Source organism: Vulpes vulpes, chromosome 11 (assembly GCF_048418805.1).
Source record: "Vulpes vulpes isolate BD-2025 chromosome 11, VulVul3, whole genome shotgun sequence".
In the NCBI taxonomy this organism is placed as follows: domain Eukaryota; kingdom Metazoa; phylum Chordata; class Mammalia; order Carnivora; family Canidae; genus Vulpes; species Vulpes vulpes.
The window spans coordinates 83,948,218-83,962,954 of record NC_132790.1 but is presented as its reverse complement, the minus strand read 5'-3'; the positions used below and the strand labels follow the sequence as shown (position 1 = coordinate 83,962,954).

The 14,737-nt window shown below is 33.8% G+C and overlaps 1 protein-coding gene across 24 annotated transcripts in view; it reads right to left on the bottom strand.

Moving 5' to 3' along the window:
* The window catches only part of NCK1 (NCK adaptor protein 1), an 81,291-nt gene that overhangs the window by 15,542 nt on the left and 51,012 nt on the right, over positions 1-14,737 (bottom strand). For 19 of the 24 annotated variants that reach the window (XM_026015478.2, XM_026015477.2, XM_072726924.1 and 16 more), the window contains one exon: positions 8,436-8,679. In XM_026015478.2, coding sequence (XP_025871263.1) covers positions 8,436-8,661 — 226 coding nt within the window. In that variant the 5' untranslated portion in view covers positions 8,662-8,679. Of the gene's footprint in view, positions 1-6,111; positions 6,247-8,435; positions 8,680-13,674; positions 13,753-14,737 lie in introns of those variants that run through there. The other 5 variants (XM_072726923.1, XM_072726934.1, XM_072726931.1 and 2 more) reach the window with 2 other exon arrangements.

Genomic DNA, 14,737 nt, shown 5'->3' with positions numbered 1-14,737 from the left:
ATATACTCAAAAGAACTGAAAACACATATTCAAATACTTACACACAAATGTTCATAGTTTCACTATACACAATAACCAAAAGGTAGAAACAACCCAATGTCCAGCGACAGACTAATGGAGAAACAAAATATGGCATACATCCATATAATGGAATATTATTCAGCCATAATACTACCACACAGAAAAACCTTAAAAATAGGATGTCATGTGAAAGAAACCTGACACAAGAGATCACAATCACATGCTATATAATTCCATTTACATGAAATAGCCACAATGGGTAAATTCATATAGACAGCAGATTAGCAATTGCCAGGGGATGAAGGGAAGGTATAATGGGGAGTGACTGCTTAATAGGAAATGGGGTTTTATTTTGGGGTAAAACAGTTTGGAATTTGACAAATGTGATGGTCACACAACACTGTCAGCATACTAAATACCACTGAATTATATACTTTAAAATGATTTTGTTATATGAATTTTACCTCATAAATATTTTTTTTTCTTAAAAGATTCCCACCATCAAATCCTTATTTCCTTTCTGCCAACACTTTCCATTCCCGCTATCCCTATGCTATTTCAGGCCATTTTGTTGTGTTTGAATCTTCAATACCCTTTAAACTGGTTTCCTTACTAATCCAATCTGTGTCACTCCAACCCATCATCCATAAATACAGTTGCAATCACATGACATTATTGCTCAACAGTCAACAGTGTGGCTCTTTATTGCCTATCAAATACTCTTCCTAGAATCTATATAGCCTTCTCTAGAATGTCCTCACTCTTCCTTTCTAGGCTTATGGTGTAGAGTACTGAAAACAGTATAGACTATGAATGAGCCTTTGGGTTCAAATCCCAGCTATACCACTAACTGTAGTAACTTGAGCAAACAATTTCACTTTTCTGAACTTAGAAATGGAGACAACACCACTTACTACCACAGTGTTGTAAGAAGTGAATAAATGTTTAAAAAGTGAATAAAAGGGACACCTGGGTGGCTCAGCGGTTAAGTGCTTGCCTTCGGCCCAGGGTGTGATCCTGGAGTCCTAGGATCAAGTCCCACATCGGGCTCCCTACATGGAGCCTGCTTCTCTCTCTGCCTGTGTCTCTCTGTGTGTCTCTCATGAACAAATAAATAAAATCTTTTTTAAAAAGTAAATAAAATAATGTAAATAGCACAATACATATAGTAATTGTTAAATAAAAGATTCCTTCCATATGCCCTGCAATGAAACTTCCTAAATCTTCATAAAAAATGGGCCACTTAAATCCCCTGAATAAATAATTTCAATCTTCAGGATTTTGTTTTCCTTGTGTGCTAGTTTCTTCCCAAAACCTTACTAAAATTTCTGCCTCTCAGGGCACCTGGGTGGCTTAGTTAAGGTGTCTGCTTTCAACTCAGGTCATGATCCTGGGGTCCTGGGATTGAGCCAGGCATCCAGCTCCCTGATGAGTGGGAAACTTGCTTCTCCCTCTCCCTCTGTTGCTCCCCTTACTTGTTTGTTCTCCAATACCCACCCCTCAAATAAACAAACAAACAAAATCTTTAAAAAACCCACAAACTTCTGCCCATTCAAGAAGTGCCTTTTCAAGTAACAATTCACTTCCCATTTTCTGTTTTCCAACAACCTTCATTTCCCTCCACCAACCCCCAGTGATGTAAGCTCTTCTTTTTATAGCACCCTAGCACCTTGTACTTGTTGAGGTACTCGTATCCCAGCAGTTTTTGTGTTTGTTTTTTTAAGCTCATCTACTACAGCCATCAGCTTCCAGAAAGGAGGAACATTCCATGTCCCACTGATCTTTCGCATTTCCTATACTACTTAGAACTGTGTACGTACCAGATGCTCAATAAATGTTTGTTAGATTGATTAAAATTGAAGAGTGATGTAAGCAAATACAAATTTTAAACTTGAAGCTAAAGGCTATTCCAAAATGATTTTTTTTTAATTTTGAAAAAGATGTCTAAGGCTAATTATACGTTGTCAAAAAAAGAATGAAGAATTTTTGGACAGACCCACCAATTAAAGTTCCAAGTGGGAAAACACCAAAAACAACTTATTTTAACTCTCAGAGGCCAGAAATATTTCAGGAGAAAAAAAAAATACACTTAAAATATGTTTCCTATCCAACACAAAGCCCTCTAGGATCTCTTTAGGTGAGCATGTCTTCAACTTCATACTAACTAAGGCATATAAGCTCCTCAGTACCCAAAAAAAACCAGGCTTTTCTAAGTCTCTGAGTTCCTTTGTCCATGATGGTTTTTTTTTTTAAACCTCAAACACATGCCACCCTCATTCTTCAAGATTCAAAGTATCTTCTCCCTGGAGATATCCCTCTCCCCTCAAACAGAATGGAGGTATTTTTCCTTTGTGCCACTACCATTCTTTGTAAATACTTTTAATCTAATGTTCAACTCTCTGTATACCAATATTTACTTGTTTGAAAATAAACACCTTTTTAATCACTTCTCTAGCCCCACTGCCTGGACCATATTAAGTGTTTCATTAGTGTTTATCATGTGAGTGACTGATAAATGCATGCATAATGGATGGCCTGTTTTTTTCTCCTCTGCTTAAAATTCTTTGAGAAGAACCTGTTCATTGCCCGTTGTCTCCACTGCTAAAAAAAAAAAAAGGTCTTTCTGATCTTCTGTTACCAGTGAGAGAATACATAGAAAAGTACTTATAAAATTATAAGAATGTAAAATATTTTAATTTCTCGATTATGTTATAATCAGCAACAATGAGATCATCCACAATAACCAAGTTCCCTTGGACCAAGGTATTAACTTTTCTAAATTCTGCTCAACTTCATAGTCAGTTCTCCACAAACCTCTTAATCTTAGTCCCTTTTGCATCAAATCTTTCTAATTCATTGCTTACCTGACTCTAATTCTTTCTCTACTTAGTCATGAGTACACTAGGAAAACCCTAACAACAACAAAAAACTCTAAATTTAAATTTTAGTCCTGCTAGTTACTGGTTAATTTGATCCTGAGTTATTTAATCTTTTTTAAACTCCAGTTTCCAGGTTTGTGAAATGGTAGTGTGTAGTTAATTCCCTACCTTCCAACTTTTTTTTTAAAAGTTTGTATGTAAAGCACTCAGCACAGTACACAGCACATAGCAGGCACTCCATTAATCAACGGTAATTATTATTCCTAGTGCTTCTGGCATTTAATTTTCAAAAACACTTAAAGTCTTTATTATTGCATTTAATAGCTGGACAAATGCCCAGGTCTGGGCACTGAGGATGTGCACAACTCTGAGGCATTTTTATCATTAGCTTTGTTCAAATTAAAACCAAAAGTGTTAGCATAGCTTGCAATTTCCCCTCACTCCTACCCACTGGTCTTACTTCTCTCTTCCTACAGTACTATTTCTTGACCAAAACAATATATTATTACCTCCTCCAAGTTTTTTAAGAATCTGGTTAAGCATTGCGAATATTCCAGTCACAAGACAGTTGTCCTTTTCCTAAGGCAAATCTTTGTACACATTAACTGTTTTTATGTAACCTGGTTTCCAAATCCTTGATATGCTGGATGCCAATATTTAGAAGCATCCAAGTTTCTCAATACCACTGTTAAACTATATCTACCCGAAATGGATAAACTGTATCATGTTTCATTTGGCCAGCACACAGATAAGGTAGCTAGCTATTTGCATCCTTTCACTTGAACTACAGATTTGAATCAATGCTATCATGAACTGCATTAAAATTCTGAGGCGTCCACAATATCATAGCAGCTCTTTTAAAAATATTTTAGAGGGGGGAGGGGCAAAGGGAGAAGGAGAAAGAATCTTAAGCAGACTCCACACCCAGTGTGGAGCTTTGATGCAGGGGCTCAATCCCATGAGCCTGAGATCATGACCTCACAGCAGCTCTTTAATAAGTCTCTTAACTCATGTAAAATTCTGCCAGGCCAGGTTCTCAGCAAGCTCTTCAATTCTCCTTATAAAAACAATTCTCCTTATAAAAACCTATTGTAAAATTTTACATTGTCCCTATTCACCTTATATCTCATTTTTAGCTTTCAATGAACTCAATGTATTAGTTATTCTTCTGGCCTTAGGTCTTCTTTACTTTAAACATGCCATCTTCACTCCATCTAATTCACTGACTACATAAATGTTCAACAGAATTAGACCAAAGAAAGTATTACTGATTCTAGTTCTTTAAGGAAATATAGTTCTGGTTTTATGTTTCCACTTCTTCAAAGCCAGTTTCTCCCTCATGGATTTTCCCCTGATTTCTATCACATGTAAACTGATCGGTTGTTTTACCAGGACCATAAGATTTTTAGAGTTAGAAGGGACTTTCCAGATCATCTAGTCTTACCCAAATCTCCTTCACAAATAAAGAATAAGAGATCAGGAAAGTTTAGGTATATACTCTTGGCCACATAGTTAAATAAGTGGTATATCTAGGAGCAAAACTAGGGAATTCTAAATGCAAATATACAATGTTTTTTCCATTACAAGTTTTTATTTAAATTTTGATTTTTATCTGTTATTTCATCTATACAAAATAAGTTATTATTTTTTATTTTTCTGTTTTACCTAAAATACTGTACCCTCGTTGTTTATTTTAGCCACCACATAAGGAGCACATATAGTGTACCTTTACTTCAAAGCAAAATAAATACAAACTTGGGCTTCCTGCAGGTAATGAAAAAAGGAGTATTTTGGTTGCAAATCTCAAACCCTGACCCTCAGGTCTACAAATATATTGAAGATTACCAACTTTGCAAGACAATAGAAAGAATAATTTTATTATTCTATCGATGGTATATAATGAATCATCATATCAATGATACATTCTTTTTACACCATTTCTGGTTGATTTACAGTCAACATCACTTATGACCAAAATGAGATATGAAATTCATTTATTTAGTATTATTAATACTAAATAACAACCCTCATCTACCTCCTCACCATATAAGTTCTATGAAAGTACTAGTTTTTCATCCTATGATTTTTATCTGGCTTGCAGTAGGCTCTCAAGAAAAATATGTTGATAAACAAATGAATAAATAAATTTCCAAAAGGAAAACTACCCCAAAAAGTGGATCTAAAAATGCATTAACTTTCCTAAAAGTAAACACAAGAGATATATTCCAGAAGAATTTCACTTGGTCATCAAAATTAACTAAAGAAACAAATGAGTCTTAATATTACAATTATGACATTCTTTCTCAACAAATTACTTGCTCCTTTACAATTCTGCTTGAAAATGAAATCTCTCAAAAAAAAAAAAAAAAAAGAAAAAGAAAAAGAAAATGAAATCTCTCAACAGGTTACTCTTTGTTTCCTTAAATTCCTTATGCATGAGACTTCTACAACAACTCCTCTGTTCATTTTTCTAGAAACACTAAACAAATGTTCAAAAAGATCAAATCAAGTTCACTATCATAAGATCATTAAAAGGCCAAGAGCAAATATACACATTGGGTTCTGGTAAATTAGTATCAGTATTACATTATGACCTGAACTCAAAACAATCCCAGTAATTCACTACTTCCAGTGTTTTCATTTTCTTTGTACGTAGTTGCTCTCAAGACTCATTTCAAAATATCAAATCTCACATTTACCAAAAGAGCAATTTCTACCAATCCTATGTTGATTAAATCAAAACATTCTCTTTCCTGCTTTATTAAATGTTATTTCTACATTATTCCTCTAAAATCTAAGTAAAAACTACTAAAACAATATTATGTTAATTCAAAACTGAAGATGAAGGAACTTGTTCATCTAATCCTTTCTTTTCCTCATATTTTTAATGTTTATAATTTAATTCACTTCAAATGTCTATGCTAAGTTCAAAGTTACCAAATTAAAACTGTGAACTCATTTATATCTTTTTCTTTATTATTTAAACACTGATACTAAAACATTTCAAAACTATATTACTTATCAAGTCAAAACTAGTATTACCTGAACTATCACCAATCATTTAGCTTATGTTTCATAAACAATATAAAGCACCAGCCTATTATATAAACACACCAGGTTCCATACAGTTTTCTTTAAATATTCACAAAACCGAAAAATCTACTTTAAAAACTACAAGAAAACTATGGATTTAATAAACAGAAGAACTTACTGAAAAAGTCTTTAAAGACGTTTAACCAATCCATTTTGAACAAAAATCCCGTATTCTCTTGTCAGTTAACACAGCTCAGAATAATTCTCAGTGAGCTTCCTGGTCTGTTCTGCAACACTGAAACTCCCCACACCCAATCCATGTGACTTGGCCTACACCCAGGCAATAGAAAGTTTTTCTGGGAGAATTTTTCTGAGGCTTCTCTCTTTCTAAAACATTTTCCCCCCTGAAATCTAACAGAATCTGTAAAACAAGTATATCATCATGGCCACGAATGTTACCTTACTATTCAGACGTATTTTGGAAGAAGCTTTAAAGTATACATTTTCAATGAAAATATATTCATACATTCACTCTCTCCTTTGTTTCCCCTTTTCTATCTTTCAAACATTGTCTCCACCAGCACAATCACTGTGAAACAAATCCATTTAGCCACATGGGACATTTAAGTTACCAAAAGGAGTTCAGAAATTCGGAGAAAGAGGCGGCTTTCTGATACAAAAGCTAGAATTACATCATTATACAGAACTAACAATCATTAACTTAAAACAATGTTTTCAAGTATCCTGCAATACAAGCAGCAATAACTGTAATACAGTAGTAAAGTTAGCAGAAATACTCTATGACTTAGATATAAAATCTTGCCAAAACTGTCTCAATTATATCAGAAAATAGTATGAAAGGTTTCCCAGGAATATCAACAAATAATAAAAATTCTCTCTCGTTGGGCTTTTTTAAGTTTATATTCAGTAATATCTAAAAATGGGATATATTTCCATTTTGCTCTATGATATTAGGTTTTTCACCATCTTCTGTTTAAACATTTGCCCAAGATACCAGTATCGTTTTAAAAAGGAATAAAAAGTCTATCTAGGTGTAACCCTAATCCTTTCCGTGCCTGCATTCCTATGAGGCATACTTTCTTGATAGAAGTTACCTTAATTTTCCCCAGTACCTCTGATGTACATGCTTTAAGTAAGTGTCCAATATTTACAAAATCACAAGTATTCCTGGTTCTAACTATGGCCTCTTCTGCTAGAGGAAAATCTGATTTGTCCTTCACTTAAAAACTAGTATTAAAAACTAATAATACTGGTCTTATTTGCAACACCTTAAAATCTTAATAAAAGGTATCCTCAGATATAGCAGTTAGATGTCATGATGAAAATTCAGATTAATAACTCCTTTAGAATATTAGAATTGTTATTCGCTCACAAAACAATATTCCAATATTTTATATTTACTTTGAGTTGTATTATATTTTAGTTTTGCTATTTTACAGTGTCAAAAATAAAAGATTTGTCTTCTGTTGCTGATAACGGAGAGAGCACTCTAGATAACAATGTCAAATAAAAAATAAAGCTAATATAAAGCAGTTAGTCAATAATATTTCATATTTGTCAATCATGCCATATTACTCATTGCCAAACTATCTTTGCAAGCAGAAATTTTACTTTCTCGTCTACATATATACAAAGAACCATTAAGTAAGAGCATGTTTGCCTGAATACCAAAAATGAAATTCTGTCCCTCCCATTCCTTCCTGTCAGCTAAGGAGAGTTTAATTAAAAGAAAAAAGAAAGAGGCCAGTCCTCATCTGTGCATATTTCCTTCCTATCAGCTCAGCCAAGCCCGGTGTGAAGCAAGTTCCATTATCTCTGGCCCTAATGGAGAGCTAGTAAAAACAAACTTTACAGTTAGAGGAAGAAAAAGGGAGGGGGGAGGGGGGAGAAAAATAGGAAAGAAATCGGCTTTGTAGATGTTAATCTACAGTAATGATCGATCCACAATTTGAAACTCTTTTATCAAATACAAGAACAAAATGATGGTTTATTTTTAAAAGCAAAATTCAAAATGTAGGCTATTAAATGTTAAAATATAGCAATGTGTCATGTTAAATAAGTTGCCTTAATGCCTCCTTGGCAATTCTGAATCTCCCTCATTTATTTGCCTCAATGAGATGCAGAATTTGCGCCTCAACTCCTATAGGCATTCACACAGTTCAAGAGGTCCTGCCTAAAGGATCAGACTCAGTCCTGCTCATCAGCACCACTATAGTTTGGCCCTTGAACAGCAGCTAGATTTATAGAAAATGCTAACACTAAAAAAAAAAAAAAAAAAAAAAAAAAGAAAATGCTAACACTTACGCTCTTCTGACTTGAAAATGTGCTATGTGCCAAATGTACCTAGCCTCGCTGAAATTCTAGTCTTGGCCTTCTCTACTCAATTCTGCCCAATGCTGCCAAAATTCTATACAAAGAACCAAGCTCTAACATCCACTTAAAAGAAAGTATTGTTGGTGTTTTAAAACAAAAATAACTTACCTAAGGTATCCTTTAGGTTTTTTACAATAGATGCTTTCCGAGCACTGTTTTTCCTCTCCACGTAGTTAGAAGGCACAAAACCTGTTTTATTCATGGAGTTTCGAACTCGCCACCAGGATTTAGAGTCATCTAGAAGCCATAATCTCTCATTCTTCTTGATGTCCAGCTCTTGTTCTTGTTGGGCCACATAATCAAATTTGGCTACTACTACCACTTCTTCTGCCATCTTTCAGCAGCTTCAGCACTGCAATAACATATACAATATTTTTACAAGGTTTGATAGTAGTCTACATACTTTTCAAAAAAGATACGTGTAAAAAACTAAGAGAACTAAAAGGTTGAAAGAAAAAATAATGAAAAAACAAAAACAAAAAACCAGGCAATACTAAAACTAATCAAATACTAATTAAGACAAACCTGGTGTAGCTATATTAATAACACACAAAAAGGACAAACCATTAAAGCAAACCATTATCAGAAATAAAGAAGTTCACTACACAATAGAAGGCTTTATTAAATATACCTAACAGCCAAACCTGTGTCTATTAACATAGTTCCAAAATGGACTGACAGAACCACACACACACACAAAAAAAATTTGGACAAATCCATTGTCACAGTGGACAATTTTTAACATACTTATCTCAGAAATAAATCAAGGAGACAAAAAAATTATTAAAGCTCAATAAGAACTGACATCAAAACCATTAAGTCTGATCTAATAAACATATACAAATATTACTTCCAAAAGAATATAAATGAAACATATGTGAAAATTATCAAACATTAAGCAATAGAGAAAAAGTCTCAATAACTTTCATGTACTTGGTATCCTACAACCATATTCTGCCAATCATTACAAAAAGCTTTTTAAAAACTTCATGTATCAAAGAAGAAATTATAGTATAATTATGAAAATATGTAGAGGAGTCAAATAATAAAAAGACTATATATAACCAAACTTGTGGGATACAGCGAAAGGAGTATAAGAGATTCTAGTTGTAAATAGTTACAGCAGAAAAATAAGAAAACCTTAAAGTAAGTTATAATGAATTGAGTGTGTCTTAAACAGGTAGAAAAGTAGAATATAAAGTAGAAAAAATGAAATAATACAAATAAGAGTAGAATTTCGTTAAACAGAAAAAAATGATACAGAAGAAAGGCTCAACAGAACAAAAAGGTAGTTCTTTGTTATGACTAACAAAATGGACATAGTTCTGGCAACAAAGGAAAAAGCACACCCAAATACCAGGAATGAAAAAGGAGTCATAATTAGAATTCTGCACACATTCAAAATACCTGGCAATATTACAAACAACTTTATCAATAAATATGAGCTGAAATGTACAAATTCATAGAAAAATAAAAATTAAAAAAGTACTAACATTTAATCAGTCATTAAGAAATCTTCCCATAACAAACATTAGGATATGGTTTTACAGGAAAGTTCTATTAAAATCCAAAAAACAGGGATCCCTGGGTGGCGCAGCGGTTTGGTGCCTGCCTTTGGCCCGGGGCGCGATCCTGGAGACCCGGGATCGAATCCCACATCAGGCTCCCGGCGCATGGAGCCTGCTTCTCCCTCTGCCTGTGTCTCTGCCTCTCTCTTTCTCTCTGTATGACTATCATAAATAAATAAAATTAAAAAAAAAAAATCCAAAAAACAAGTAATTCCAATTTATACAAACTCTTTCAGAACAAAGAAAGGAAAACTACAAATCTAACTCATTCCTAAATTTATTAGATGAGATCCCTGCTTTCTTCAGAAATTATTTTACATAAACAGTTACCTCTGGCTTAGCAAGCAAATAAATTCAGCTTTTAGTTTTAGGATATTGAATAGCATTCTCTTTTCTCAACAACAAAGCAAGGTGTTCAATATCCTCAAAGAAATGCATTTTGATTTTTTTTTTTTTATGTTAAAAAGAGAGCACAAGCAAGAGGAGGGGCAGAGGGAGAAGCAGATTCCCCACGGAGCAAGGAGCAAGGAGCCAGATTCAGGACTCGATCCCAGGACTCTGGGATCATGACCTGAGCTGAAGGCAAAAGATTAACCGACTGAGCTGAAGGCGTCCCAAGAAATGCATTTTAATCTAGAATTCAACATCCAATAGCATTCAAGTGTAGATAACGTTTGCGTTTAGAAAGCAGATGCCTTGGGGGGGGGGGGGGCACTGCAAGGCCTCAAAACCTACTCTACGTTCTTCTGAAAGAATCACTTCTAGTATGTACAGCAGTGAATAATTAATAATGCTAAAATAGGAGAATGTGGTATTCAAAAAACAATGAACAGAGGAAACCAGAAAAATCAGTTTGTATCCTTGTAACCTTTCTGTTTAAAATTACTTGCAAATAGGGATCCCTGGGTGGCGCAGCGGTTTGGCGCCTGCCTTTGGCCCAGGGCGCGATCCTGGAGACCCGGGATCGAATCCCACGTCGGGCTCCCAGTGCATGGAGCCTGCTTCTCCCTCTGCCTGTGTGTCTGCCTCTCTCTCTCTCTCTGTGACTATCATAAATAAATAAAAATTAAAAAAAATTTTTTTTAAATAAATAAAAAAAAATTACTTGCAAATAAAGTTGTAACCAAGTCTATTTAATTACTAGCACATGATGCAAAAAATTTTCAACAATGAGTGATAGGCCTTCTGAGGCAATAGAAGGCAGAGAGGGTTTTTTTTCAGGCATATTTGCAGACTGATTCTAATTCCTTCCCTGTGAGAACCTGCACAAATTAAATAAAATCTACAAATTATAATTTAATCCTGGGCCCCAATGGAATTAATTTTGAAACTTCACAAACTGACTTTAAAATTGATCTAGAAGAGTAATCATGTAAAACCAACAAATGACATTCTATAGAAAATTCAAGTTGACATGACATTAGGTTGTGTACCTAGAACTTTCTAGTTTGCTAACAATATGCCAATTATCCTTCTAGTTACCACCTTACTATTATTGCACTAGCCATGTGATTACTGGGGATTGACTCTAGTTTCTAAACTGTATTTGAGTTAGTCAAAGCTGCTCCTTCCCATCAAAAGGATAGTAAGGGAATGCTACAAACAACTCTACACACATAAATTTGAGAACTTAGAGGAAATGGACCAATTCTTCAAAAAATACAAATTACCGAAACACACTCAATATGAAATAATTTGAATAGCCCTAATCTATTCAGGAAATTAAATTCATAACTTAAAAACTCTACTCCCCAAAAATTTAAATTTAATTTAAATTTAATCGATTTAATTAAATTTATTGTTTAAAGAATTATTATTATTTTATTATTTAAATAATTTACAGCAATTCTACATAATCCTTTCTAGAAAATAGTAGAGGGGAAATATTTCCCAATTTATCTTCGAAACTGATATTACCTGATGTCCCAACTAGACAATAGTATAAAAACAGGAAACTACCAAACAATATCCCTCATTAATATAGATGCAAAAATTTTTAACAAAATATTAGCAAATAGAATTCAGCAGTATATGATAAGAATTAATACTCCATGACCAAGTAGGATTTTTCTAGGGATGCAAAGTTGGTTCAACATTCAAAAATTTATCAGTAATAATTCAGCACATTAACAAGCTAAGAAAAATCATACGAGTTTATTACTCAATGCAGAAAAAGCATCTGACAAAATTCAACACCCATGATAAAGTTGTCAGAAAAGCAGAAATAAAAGGGAACTTCCCCAACCTGATAAATAGGATCTACAAAAACCCTATAGCTAACAATATACTTAATGGTGAAAGACAGATGCCTTCCTCCTACAATCATGAACAAGGCAGATATCCGCTCTCACTATCCTTACTCAACAAAGCGCTACAAGTTTTAGCCAGTTCAGCAAGGCAAGAAAAGGATATAAACTGCACATAGATCAGAAAAGAAATAAAACTCTCCTATCTGCAGATGACATGACTGATTACAGAAACAATTCTAAAAGCTACAAAACAAACAAAAAAAAATCCCAAAAACAACCCAAAAACTCTCCCAGTACTAACCAACTAGTGAATTTAGCAAAGTCGCAGGACACAAGATCAACAGGCAAAATCAATTATATTTCTAGATGCTGTCTATGAACACATGACAGCAAATTAAAAATGCAATACCAGGGCAGCCCAGGTGGCTCAGCGGTTTAGCGCCGCCTTCAGCCCAGGGTGTGATCCTGGGGACCTGGGATCAAGTCCCGAGTGCCATGTCGGGCTCCCTACATGGAGCCTGCTTCTCTCTCTAACTCTCTCTCTGTCTCTCATGAATAAATAAAATCTTTAAAATAAAATGCAAGACCATTCATAATCACTAAAAAAAAAAAAAAATGAAAGAGGTGCAAGGCTAACAAAACATGGAGACTGTATGTTGAAAACTACAAAATACAGATGAAAGCAATTAAAGAAGATCTAAATAAAAGTGCTTCTGAAATGTAAGACTCCAACATTGTAAGGATGCTATTTTTTCCCAAATTGATACACAGGTTTACATAATTCTTACCAAAGTCCTAGCAAATGTTTTTGTATATATAGATAATATTATTCTATAATTAAGGTGGAAAGGTAAAATAACTAAAATAGCTAAAATGTTTTAAAGTCAAAATAAAAGGGCGGAAAGCTCATTATATAGCTAGAGTAGGCAAGATGTATGGTATCAGGAAAGAAATAGATAAGTATATTAATAGAAAAGAAAGAGAACCCAAAAACAGACCCATACAAATAAGCCCAAGTGGTTTTGATCAAGGTACAAAAAGTAATTCAATGGTGGTGAGGGAAGCTTTCTCAAGAAATGTTGCTAAAGCAAAAGGACATCAAAAGCTCCTGCCCCAGCAAAAAAGTACAAGACCTAATCTCATACCTCATACAAACATATTCAACATGAATAACAACCTTAAATGTAAAACTATGAAACTTTAAGAAAAATATATAAGGGAAATTCTTCAGGATACAGTTAGGCAAAGAGTTCTTAGACTTGACACCAAAAGCAAGATCTAAAACTCTTGGAAAAACTCAACAGTAGAAAAATAAATTCAGTTAGAAAATGAGCAAAAGACACGAAGAGATATTCACTGAAGAAGATATACAGATGGCAAGCACAAAAAAAGATGTTCATCATCATTAGCTATTAAGAAAATGCAAATTTAAACCACGGTGAAAAAAAAGTAAAAAATAAAATAAATAAAACCATAGTGAAATGTCACTAAACACCTATTAGAATGGCTAAAATAAAAGAGTAACAATACCAAATGCTGATAAAGATTATGTTGAAACTGGATCACTCATGCGCTGCTGATGAGAATATGTTAAGTGACACAGATGCTCTGAAAAAAAAAAAAAAAAAAAAAAGTTTGGTAACTTCTCTACCATACCAAGCAACTGTACGCCTGGCATTTATTGCAGAGAAATGAAGACTTCTATTCACACAAAAACTTTTACATAAATGTTGATAGACACTTTATCTGTGATAACCAAAAACGGTAAACCACTCAGGTGTCCTTCAACAAGAGAATGGTTAAACATATTATGGTACATATAATCCATACCAAGGAATACCATTTAGCAATAAAAAGGGAAAAAATAATAAATAGATGCAATAACCTGAATGTATCTCCAAGGAATTATGCTGACAAAAAAACCCCAAAATAATAAAAAACAAAAACAAAACACTAATCCCAAAGTTTATACACTGTGTAACTCCGTTTATACGACATTCTTGAGATGACAAAATGATTTTGGTTACCTGGGATTAAGGAGGGAGTAGGAGTTGGAGGGGAGTAGGTATGGTTATAAAGGGCAACATCAATTCTTGTGATGAAAATATTCTGTATCTTGACTGTATAAATATAATATTCTGGTTGTTGTACTGTACTATACTTTCCCCAAATGTCATCACTGGGAGAAACTAAGTAAAGGAGCTACTGAATCATTCAGTAAATTGTAAGATTTCTTATGACTGCATGTGGATCTATATCTCACAATTAAAAATTTAAAATCCATTGATTAAAGATAAAAAAGCAAAACAAAAAATAAAATACAGAAATAATATTTTCACATTCCTAATGTAAGGAAGTCTTTTAATACCATGATTTCAGTGTTAGAAACCATAAAATGAAAAATGTTTTAACTTTTATACAGCAAAGGACATTAGTACCTACTGCTGCTGTTAACAAATTATCACAAAGTTAGTGACTTAATACAAATAATCTAATAGCTCTGAAGGTTAGAGGTATGAAATGGATCTTGTGGGCTAAAATCAAAGTGTCAGCAGTTGTGCTCCTTCTGGTGGCTTAGGGGAAAATCTACTTG